This window comes from Sus scrofa, chromosome 3 (genome assembly GCF_000003025.6).
Source record: "Sus scrofa isolate TJ Tabasco breed Duroc chromosome 3, Sscrofa11.1, whole genome shotgun sequence".
Lineage (NCBI taxonomy): Eukaryota > Metazoa > Chordata > Mammalia > Artiodactyla > Suidae > Sus > Sus scrofa.
In genome coordinates this window covers 109999079-110011206 of record NC_010445.4, presented here as the reverse complement: position 1 = coordinate 110011206, position 12128 = coordinate 109999079, and the positions used below count along the sequence as shown (strand labels likewise).

At 43.9% G+C, this 12128-nt stretch overlaps 1 protein-coding gene across 1 annotated transcript in view; it reads right to left on the bottom strand.

Annotated features, from left to right (window-relative positions):
* Positions 1–12128, bottom strand: part of ALK (ALK receptor tyrosine kinase) — a 694610-nt gene that overhangs the window by 94549 nt on the left and 587933 nt on the right. The window contains exon 9 of the mRNA XM_021087669.1: positions 2577–2746. Within this exon, the coding sequence (XP_020943328.1) occupies positions 2577–2746 (170 nt within the window). The remainder of the gene's footprint in view (positions 1–2576; positions 2747–12128) is intronic.

Below are 12128 nucleotides of genomic sequence, written 5' to 3'. Positions count from 1 at the left end.
AAGCACTTTACTTCCCCAAGGGTAAGAGGCAGATTTTATTATCTCTGTTTAATAGAATATGGCTTGACTTGGAAGGCCAATGATTGTGATATGTGCCATTTATTTAATGAATTATCTGAGGCCACAAAACTAAGGTGTGGTCATAGAGTACATGGGAAATAAAATTCATTGATATGTACTATATTAGATGTTTTTGACAATCATTTTATTTAGTTTCATAATAAGACTGTGAAGTTGTACTGATACTATACTCACTTTGCAGGCCCATAGAGGTCCAGTGATTGGCTACTGAGCAACCAGTAAGTGGCTGAGCCAGTTTTTAAACTTGGAACTCTCTGACTCTAAAGCCTCTGCTCTGTCATCCACAGTTCTTCTTTAGTTTTATGGGGTAGTCGCACTTCCAGTCTAGTTTTAGCAAGTGAAAACGGCTCTGCCTCATTCTCCTGCAGTTCCATTTGCCTCTGGGTCTTGATGACTGCATGTCATCTCTAGCTCCAGGGTGGGGAGTGCAGCAGCCCACATCAGAGCATGTCAGGGGTGTGCAGGCTCCCAGTAAACGCGGCCACTAGTGTAACTGCACGCTTATTAGGTCAGGAGGCATCACCCAATCGGGCTGGCCTTTATCTGAATCCCCACTGAAGAGTTTGGTCTCAGTATCAATACTGAAAATGTCAGTCTGGTAAACAGCCTTTAACAGGAAGGAGGGAGGCTGAGAGCAGTCTCCTTCAGACAAAACTTTAGTGGATGGGAGTGGACAGAGTCAACATCTTACTTGCCTTAAATCCTCTGGAGGGGCTAGGAAAGAGAGAGGACTTGCTGGATTGAAGAGAAAAAAACCCTTTTGATTCATCTGAATTAATTTAGCATCTCCCAGGAGGGAGGACTCTGGCTTTACTCTGCTGTTCTCCATCCCCTGCACACAGCCCCCTCAATCCCGAAGGACACAAGACTAGTCTATGGTGAGAGCGCCCACACTGCCCCTTCCTCCACTTTAATTAAATCCATTTGTCCTGGGGGCAGCACTGAGCCAGGGGATGTTGACGTGCTCTGATATTTAACCCACACACATCTGAAGGATGGGAAGCTGGGGCTCAGAGGACGATGGTGTTATGAGCACAGCTCGAGTTATGAGTTCTTGGAAATAGACTCTGAAGGCTGGGAGAAGAATTTGCAACCCAGCTTTGTTTTTACAAAGCTGTGTGCTAGCTGGCATCACTTTCCACTTTGTCTTAGCTCTTTGCCCTCATTTTTTGAAGGATCTACCAGAACAGCAATCTGCATGTGTTTTGGGAGACAAATGCAGAGGCTGCTCTGGATTGCAGGATTTGACATTGAGGCTTTTCCCCTCCAGATCCATTTATCTGTCCCATTTATAGAAGTTATTCTCACCCCTCAAACACACACCCACTTTTTGATCCGAAACAGATCAGCACCAACTGTCGATGGTTTGGTGTGACACGGCTGAGCATCACATGGACAGCTGTGCTGGTCAGGCACTGCTTGCTCCAGGCCGACTGCAGGTGGCAGACTGGTGCCATCCAGGGGAGATAAGTGGCAGCTGAGCAGGGCATTTACTGCTCCATTTCAGAGCCACATGGAGTTAACCATCTTCTAGTCTAATCTTTTCCGTTTAAAAAGGAGGAAACTGAGGCCCAGAGAAGTTCAAGTTTACAAAGATCATTAGTCTTAGACTCTAACTAGAACCAGGGCCTCTTGTAGAATCGCTGCTCTGTTTACTGAAGAATTTCTCATCCATCTGCCTCAGGGACCAGACTGCCCAGGATGATGGATTTTGATTGGCCGGAGCGCCAGTCCCCACTCCTGCTAACTTGCCTGGTGCTTCACCTCTTTGGTGCTTGGCAGATGAGAACCTCGTAAAAGGGCAGGCACGGGGGACCAGAAGGCCTATCCTAACTATGTCACAGCTTTGTCGTTGTTAGAAAGGAAGAAACAGAGTGTCAAATGGGAAAGTAAGGCAAATCCATTAGTTAAGAGAAAATGCCATACATATATGGCATTTTCTCTCTCTCTCTCTCTCTCTCTCTCTATATATATATATATATATATATAAAGGATGTTTTATATATATATATATATATAAAGGATGTTTTATATATATATATAAAGGATGTTTATATATATATAAAAAGGATGTTATATATATATATAAAGGATGTTATATATATATATATAAAGGATGTTTATATATCTATATAAAGGATGTATATATATATATATATATCTATATAAAGGATGTTACTATTTGAAGGTCTTATGAGTTGTTCGAGTTTACTTTTTCCTACAGAAACTGGAGGCAGCCCATCAGGCCCTGCCAGAGGTGTAAGAGATGAGTGCTCATTAGCACAGAAATCCCTTAGCACAGAAATCACTTGGAGAAACTCGGTGCTTCCTGTAAGTTGGCACAAAGTGTGTGTGTGTGTGTGTGTGTAGGCACGTGGATATGCACATCTGGATGTGTGTCTTGGGTAGAAGGAGTGGGGGTGGGGGAGACAGGGCCCTCTTCCGCCCTTTGGCTGAGAGAGGGAAAGGGACTCCGGGAATGCGTAGAGGCCCACCTGTCGGCCACATCGAGGAGAGGGAGCACCGTCCACTGCCACAGGTTCAAGCCTTCGATGGTGGCGACCTGCCAGATCATTCTGCTTTGCTCCTTCCCGGTTTTGTTCTCCACCAGCACCAGGGAGACGTTTCCCTGCAACACTCCACGGATGAGCCAGGACATTCGGAGCTGCGAGGGGGAGAAGAGCCAGAAGGACGAGGGGTTAATGTGGAAAGGAAACAGTAGGTCCCCTTCCTGGAATCCTCAAGGGTTTTGCTGGAGACTCAGCCGAGGTCTGACCTGCGAGGAGAGCTGCCTACCCGTAGCTCGAACTCACTCACTATCTCCCAAAGTGGTTTTTACCAAGGTTTAAGGAGCTGGGAGGAGAAACTGATGGGCAATCTTAAAACTTTGTTCAAGTTGATGTTATCATCCTAAACGTCACAAGATTCTGCCTCTGAGGGGATATCAAGATAAATGGGGTATGGAGTGAACTTCCTAAAGAGGACCCAAAGATTTTTTTCATTTATTTATTTTATTTTTAATCTTTATTTATTTTTGTCTTTTTAGGGCCGCACCCATGGCATATGAAATTTCCCAGGCTAGGGGTTGAATAGGAGCTGCAGATGCCAGCCTGTGCCACAGGCACAGCAACTCGGGATCTGAGCTGTGTCTGCAACCTCCACTACAGCTCATCGAAACTTGGGATCCTAACCCACTGAGCGAGGCCAGGGATCGAACCCCTGTCCTCGTGGACACTAGTCAGGTTCTTTAACCACTGAGCCATGATGGGAACTCCGACCCAAAGATTCTTGACTGGTTCCAATTCACTTTGTGACCTTATGCAAGTGATTTTATGATTCAATTTCTTTTAGTGATTTAGGTATTTTTATTCCTTCCCCAAAGACTAATAACATTATTTGAACGGTATGGGTGTTAGCCAACCTGAGACCCTATGACTTGATTCCTGTGGCTGCAAAAATGAGACAAAAATCTACATATTGAGATCTTTTAATATGCTATCTTTCAGAATGAAGGTGTACACATTGCCAAAAGCAAGACACAATTATGTTTTCACTGGATTTTTATTAAAGGTTTCTATGGCATTGTACTCTAAAATATATGAGAGGGAAGTGTAACTAATATAGCTCAGAAAGTTTAAGTACAGTCACGACCAGAAGCAGTATATACTATGAACAAGGTCTCTTGTCCTTGTGTTTAAAATAATAGAGGTGGTATGTTTGCTAAAAACAATCTATAAACAACATTTAAAACTTAGGACAACTATAGCATATCATTGCCCTAAACATTCCTGTTCAGATCCTGTAATAAAAACAGCTATTGTAGAAAGGAAGGTTAAAATATCTGCTATGGCAGGCTGGAGTTTTTATCAGCTATGTTGCCTTCTTTTCTGGGATTTTCCTTTGAAGACATGCTTTTCTGTAAATCACTGCTCCTTTTCTTCCAGGCTGTGAGTTCACATCTGCCTCAAAATTTGATCAGAGAGGTTACGGACCATGAGGCACTAAAGCAGAAGACTTCCCACTCTGTTGACAACCCATCACGAACAAGGCCAACCCTGGCTCTGGGGTGCCTACGTGCTGGTCTGCTTCTGAGAGCCTGAGCCTGGTAAGCCTGGTCTATGACTATAACCTCCATTTTACCTTTCCCATTTCACCAAGTCTGGTGTAGCAAATATTTGTCTCCATTGCACATCCTAAGATAATATCACAAATCTGTTTTTTTTTTTTTTTTTTTTTCTGGCCCCATTTGGCTTTCTTGTGCAATCTGGATGCTGCAAGTGGAACTTTTAATCCTACTCTTGCTAACCCAGCCCTCTCAGCCCTCCTCAGCTTGTTGCACTGCAGCACCCAGCTTGGGTGGTGCTTGCCGCATGCTTTTCCCCTTGTGATCCTTGGCCACAGAGTATTGCTGATTTGGACTTCTCTGAAATCAGACTTTTTTTGGTCTTTTTTGTCTTTTTAGTGCCGCACCCATGGCATATGGAAGTTCCCAGGCTAGGGATGGAATTGGAGCTGCAGCTGCCAGCCTACACTGCTGCCACAGCAATGCAGAATCCAAGCTGCATCTGCGACCTACACCACAGCCCATGGCAACGCCGCATCCCAAACCCACTGAGCAAGGCCAGGGATGGATCCTGCATCTTCATGGATCCTAGTCTGGTTTATCAACTGCTGACCCATGATGGGAACTCCCTGAAATCAGACTCTGGAGCCTCAATGCCCTGGATGGCTGGTGGTACTTATTCATCCACTGTTGGTTTCCTAACACATGTTACACAATGGGTGTTCTAAAGTCTTCCTCAAACACTGATGCTGTCACCTCCTGGTCCATTACTTTGATTCCTACTTTTCTGATAAAGATTGACTATTTCAGGTGCAACCCCCCTTGATCTCTCCCCTCCCAAAATATCTATTTATCCACCGTCTCTCTTCTCTTCCTATCTTAGAGGAAGATGTACCTTTCTTCTATGTTAACCCCTTCTCTTTTCACCTCTCCACTCCCATCCTTGCTCTCTCAATAACAGCTTTTCCTTTCTCCAGCACCTTCAGCGTCTCTACCCTCTGACTCCTCTGTCTACAAACAAAATCAGATTTCACCCCTCCTGGAAAAATATTCCTTTTCTTTTTCTGGCCACACCCATGGCATATGGGAGTCCTTAGGCCAGGGGGATCTCGCACTATAGCAGTGGCCTGAGCCACTGCAGTGACAATGCTGGATCCTTAACCTGCTGCATCACAAGGGAGCTTTCCTGGAAAAATATTCTTTATTTGACCCTGCCAGCTCCTCTGGCTTGCAACCTATTTCTGTACCTTCACTCAGATGTTAGCATCTTGGATAACTGGCACATAACTGCTGCTTCTATTTTCTTGTCACCCATCCTCTCTTTGAATTCTTTCAACCTGGCTTTTATCCCTGTTACTCTAAAGTAACATTCACCATGTCCTTTATAACTTACTTTTTGTACTCTTTCCAGAGCCCCCAAAAGTGCCTCTCCCTCTCCATTCTTTCTCCCTTCTAAATTATTTTGAATATCTGTCACATTTTCCTGTTTCTCACTGCCATCTGTGACTCTTCAGTGGTTTCTCACTCCCTATCAATTAATATCAAGCCAGTCACATTCGTCTATAATTTGGGCACATCAACTTTCCAGCTACTCAGTGGATGTTTATCGAGTACTTCTGCTGAGCCACATGTATCCTCCAGCCTAGGATGACCTCAGAGCTCCAGAGTCTGAGAGATCTGAGTTCAAAACTTGTCCCTGCCACTTGACTAAATTTGAAGCTCAATCCTCTATCTTCTAAGATGGGAGGAGTTTCATCTGGTTGTAAGGCAGACAACAGGGACAATTAAATGAAAAATAAACAATGGAACAAAATATTAGAGAATTTTGGCTGAAGCACTGAACCAATAGATATGACATTTCTGTGGGAAGAAGCCTGACAGCACAACATGATGCAGGGCTTTCACGAGAGGTAGGCAGAAACCGGGCATGCAATTCTTAATCCCTCAACCACACTTTGGATGTAAAAAACGTTGGTGGTTGATTATTAGTTTTTGGTGCTTTTAGTGTGTCATGGGTTCCCTCTTCACCTCAACTCAAGAGAGTATCTACTGGTCGAGAGTGAGCAGCTAGAAAAGCATGTTTTTGGGCATTTATTTTTTCCCCCACTGAGTGCTGGGCAAGATGCTGTATCCAGGCAGATGCTGTCCTTTCTCAGGATACAAGCAGTGCAGAACTGATAGTCTTTCACTTAATCTACTTCTCAACTGTACTTATCCCCAGGGATTCCAGATTCTGCCTCTAAGGCTGATGTCATTGGTGTTACCTGGAAACTCATTAGAGATGCAGGGTCTCTAGCCCGACCCCAGACCTAGTGCATCAGAATTTGCCGAGAAGCATGGAACTAGATCAGTCTCTGGGGCCCTGCCCCTGTGCTCCTAGGACTCATCTCACTTCCTTCCCAGAACATACCAGAAGCAAGTGCCCTTTGTATCAACATCCATTCCCTGATGGCTTCTCAGATTATCTTGGTCTCCTTGCCTGTTGACAATGGAATAACTCAGACTTTGTGCTCCAAGGCCAAAGAAAATTAACAGTATGACTTTAAGCCAACAATTTCCCCCTTCTGAACCTCTATTTTCTTACAGAAAAATTTATGATAATAACCATACCCTCCCTGCTGGCCTTAAAAGGTGATTATAAAGATTAAGTGAGATAAAGAACCTGAAAGTAGAGCTTACATATTGTGAATGAAATGGTTAAACCTGTAGTTTTCAACCTGCACTGCAGATTAGAATCACCTGGGGAGCTTTCAGGACTCCCCACGTCTGAGTTCCACCCCAGAGATTCTGATTTAATTAGCCTTGGGTAGATCCTGGGCATTGGCAATTTTTCAGAGCTCTCCAGGTGATTCTAAAGTGCAGCCTAGGCTGAGACCACTGGGGAGATGGGGCTACTTAGCGCAGGAAGCAGCCTGGTCTTCTCAGTGAGGGGTCCATTTTCATCTTTGACTTTGAGTAAGAGGCAATTCTTTAATAGCTAAAAAATGGCTTATGATGTACCCATCATCACCAAGGTATAGGAGTGTTTTTTTCTTCCAGGGAGGGCGGACACAGCCTCAGCAGAGGTCTTTACATGGCTGCCACATCACCTCCAGGCAAAGACTGAGAATGACCTTGAGAGTGAGAGATCTGTGGGCTGAGGGTGAGCAGGGATAATCTGAGGATGCAAACGGGACCAGAACTATCATCTTGGACTACAAGGTAAGGTCCTTACCAATTTCTTAAATAGAAGAACTGGATGACAGATGTCATTTCCTACAGAGTATCCCTTATTAATTACTTTTTTTTTCTTTTTTGGCTGTACCTGTGGCATATGGACGTTCCTGGGCTAGGGGTCAAATTGGAGCTGCAGCTGTGGCGTATGCCACAGCCAAAGCAACGTCGGATCCAAGTCGCATCCAAGACCTATGCCACAGCTTATGGCAACGTGGGATCCTTAACCCACTGAGTGAGGTCAGGGATAAAACCTGCATCCACAGAGACAATATCAGGTCCTTAATCCACTGAGCCACAATGGAAATTCCCCCATTAATTACTTGTATCTAAGTGTAGAGAGCACTATATGTGGTTTCCAGAACAAACTGAAGGCTCGAGTCCTTTTAAAATTCTCCCATTTTCCTTAAACAATCCTAGATTAAGTAACACTTTTGATATTGTTATATGTCATACCAGGTGGACTTGGTTTGACCCTGACAGTCAAGGTTCAGGTACCCAGAGGAGGCAAAAAACACTCTTGGAATTTTATCTTAATAAGACCAATTTCTGGAGTTCCCATCATGGCTCAGTGGTTAACGAATCTGACTAGGAACCATGATGTTGTGGGTTCGATCCCTGGCCTCGCTCAGTGAGTCAAGGATCCGGCATTGCTGTGAGTTGTGGTGTAGGCCAGTGGCTACAGCTCTGATTAGACCCCTAGCCTGGGAACCTCCATATGCCGAGGGTGCGGCCCTAGAAAAGACGGAAAAAAAAAAAAAAAGATTAGTTTCTCTCTGTGTGGTCTACAGGATAAAGTACTTTATTAATTGATTTTTTTTTATTGACTATTAGAGACTAGGCACTCATAATATGCTGTCTCACTTTATACTCACAACATCTCTTCCTGTAGGTATTATCATACCCATTTTTCAGACGTGGAATCTAAGGCTTAGAGAGGTTAAGTCATGCATGGTCACTAAGCCCATATGCTGCAGACCTGGATTCCCTATTAAGTTCTATGTTCTTTCTATCATATCTATGGTGTTATATACGTGTACCATATTATGGTAACACTTAAATCTTTTGGGTGTGTATTGTGAAGGTTTTCTAGATACTTTTTTTTTTTTGGTCTTTTCAGGGCCGCACCTGCCGCATATGGAAGGTCCCAGGCTAGGAGTCAAATCGGAGCTGTGGCCACCGGCCTATGCCACAGCCACAGCAATGCAGGATTTGACCTGTGTTTGTGACCCACAGCACAGCTATGTCAACGCCAGATCCTTAACCCACTGAGCAAGGCCAGGGATCGAACCCACGTCCTCATGGATACTAGTGGAGTTCATTACTGGTGAGCCACGACAGGAACTCCTGTTTTCTAGATTCTTGTTGCTCAAAGTGTGGTCTGTAGACCAGGAGTGTTGGTGTGACCCGGGAATTTGTTAGAAATGCAAGGTCTTGGACTCTAGACCTTTTCTTATCATAGAAATATCTTCATATTGGAGGAATTAGGGAGATCGTAGATTCTAAACCGTTTATAAGCTTTGTTTCTGCTTCTGCCAGACAATGGTTACAAATGTATGTGTGTATCTCAAATGTATTCACACAAATACGGGAAATCTTATGCAAATCCTACATATTATTATATGGGAAGTAACACTTGTCAGAACTCGTAATGATAAAATTTCCCATCCTTTCTAGACCCGTCCTAGTATATATAGGTTATGAGACAGCTTCTGACTAATAAACTCTTTTACATGCAGACAGCAAATGAGACAAGTGAAAAGAGACAACGCCAGGAGCACGCCACCAGCAATTAAACCTTCTGGCTCCAGCTGGCCCTTTCTGGGCCTTTTTTTCCTCCCTCTCGGTGGGGCCTGATAGACTTTCCAATTATGTGCTACCAGTGTTTATCATTTTATTAATTAAAGTTCTGTATGTAAAGCAGGAGCAGCCTTGTGGCTAGGCCTAATGCTATTATTTCTCTCATGGCCCTTTCCTCCTCCAGAGGTAATTACTGCAATTTTATGTCTAGAATATACCCCGTGTTTGCTGTGCATACCTCATGGCAACTGCACAAGATTCGCTTGAACCTAATAAAAAAAAAAATCAGCATGCAAGTTGCACAAAAGAGACTCAATGGTATCAAATAATGCCCATTAGCATGCAGCACCCCCAAATGTAGGGAATGCTGTGAAGAGGAGGTGCTATGTTTCTCTGAATTTTTGAAGGGCTGGGTGTGTTCCAGCAGTAGAGACAAAATCAAGAATGGATGCTCCAGTGTGTATTTCACTTCAACAGGAGAAAACACTTTTGTAACAGACAGATGCTCAAAGATGAACTTGTTTATGGGGATGGGCTGGGTACGTCCCCGATATTCCCCATCCTGCGTGTGGCGGGCGAATGGATGGCCAGGATTGGGAATACTGTCAGGGACAGCCCAGCTCTGAATGGAGGTTAAGACTTCCTTCCAGTATAAAAGGCCACAGGGCTGTAATTCTGGGTGTGAGTTTAAAATTTTAAGAGGTCCTTGGTTTCAATGTGGTCTTATTAATTTTAACTGAGAGCACTGACTCACTGCAAAACCAGGGAGTTGTGCACCATCTTCCAATTCACCTGGAAAAAAATAAACACCAACTCTCCAGGTATAAATAGCCTAATGAACGATCAACCCAACTCAGCAAGAAGCGGGCCAGATGCAGATTTCTGACAACAAGCAAATAAAATACTCTGGGAAATACTTGCCATTATGGAGGCTTAAGAAATGCTGGCCATGTGGGAGACGTAAAAGACTGAGATCCTTTCTGAAAACAGCACCCCATGTCCCCTTTCGGAGGGATCACATTCAAGGCAGAGAATACCTCGCTAGGGACATCCACAGGCCCCTTTTGTAAAAACATAGCCAGAAAAGCAATGAAGGTTATATACAAAATTAATAACCATGGGCTCCCTGGCTGGCGAAGTTACGGAGTCACGCGTATTTTTTTTCCTTCTTTAGTCTTCTCTTTCTTTTCTAATTTTTTTTTTTACAATGAGCATTGAAGATTTTTGATAACTAGAACCAACAACCTTAGGGTAAAGTATATTTATAAAGAACAATACTGATCTAGGAAAGTATCTTAAGTGAAGCTAGAAGATACACAATGCTTATATGGTATGATATCTAATGTGTACAAACCTTTTATACATCCCTCTGCTAAAATCTGCATCTATCTGTCTGGACAGGAGTGTATAAACACGGTTAACAGCGGCTATATTTGGAGGGTATGATTGGGCAATTTCAATTTTCTTCTTTATATTTTCCTAATGTTCTATAATGAACATAGAGCACTTCTGTAATCAGAAAAAACAATAAACACTATATTAAAAGAAGGCATCGAGGGAGGATTCCAGCACCACTGGAGAGTGGGAGAAGAGTGTGCTGTCCCTTCACTGCCATGGGCAAGATCAGGGTGTCTTGTCTGAATTGTGGGCTTTGCGAGGAAGAAAGACCAAGGGAAGGTGGGAGCTTCTGGGGAGGGAGGCGGGGTCGTGGGGTGGCTTCGGAATTAGAAAGAACGTATCTGTCTTTATTTATGACATGTATCTCAGGTCTTTTTACAGGTTTTCATCTGTGAAATGGGGTCACTCACACTCTCCTTATAGAGTTACTGGGAGACTTTACTAAGATGTGAGCCCAGCTCACCAATACGTGTATCAATGTTAGTTCCTTCCTCCTGTACTGGCAGAATCAGGCAGGGAACAACATGTTAGAGAGAAACTGCTCATAAAAAGCAGACCAGGACAGGATGAAGGATGCTGTATTAAACATTTCAGTCCAGTGTTTCATCTTCCAGCTTCCCTAGAGAATGGTTGTGCCAGTTTTGTGGGAAGAAAATGATATTTTGAGTTATGTTGTAAGCAGGTGATCTTGGGCAAACAACCTCCTCTGTGCCTTAGTTTCTCCGTGGTGATGGGGATGATGCTGAGAAATAGCTTTGTAATTCTTTGGTTGGGAACAGGACCGACTCATGAAATGAAATTCCTGCAACCTTCATGAACAGCCATCAGAAAGAGAACGGACTCCAGGCACATGAGTATCTGCAGCACCCCTAACCACGGGTAGTACTTATTCCCTGAGAGCGGGGGTGCGGGGGTGGGGTGGGGTGGGGAGTGTGCTTTCAACAGGAAGTCCCCCTGCATATGGACCGCATGAATGTGCTATAATGGCCACCACTAGTGGGAGCCACAGGGATACGTGATTAACAGGGTAGATTTGGAAAGGGACCCAAATCTCTGCCAAGTGCCCAGGACAATTTTATTCACATCCGTGAGCCCTGACAGTAATTCTTCTATGCCTCCATTTCATCATGTAATGGCTGAGGTATTAATTTTGAATGGCTCAAAGGTATTAAATTAATTATGTCCAACTGTAATTACAATGGCTGTTGATTACTTTAGCCCATTAGCATGTGTTCTGGCAGCATCAGCCACATCGCAGTAAGTGGTGACAGAATGCTAGGTTCCAGTGGCTTCCCAGCTCTAGGTACTGAGGTAAGAATTATTTTGGCTCCAAATCTCAGCAGGGCCATATTTGTTGGGTCCTTGAGAATCCAAGGAGTCTCCTTGTTTGCTCTTATTCTGGACCACAGTTATGCTCACAAATGAGAGGCTGCACAGTCAATTAATTAATTATGATGAAGCGGGTTTACTGGGCTAATGCTAGGCATTGTGCTCCCAAGCTCCTACAGGTTGCTGACTGACCCAGAGGAGAGAAATAAGAACAGATCATGTCTGAATTTACATCAGCAGAGAC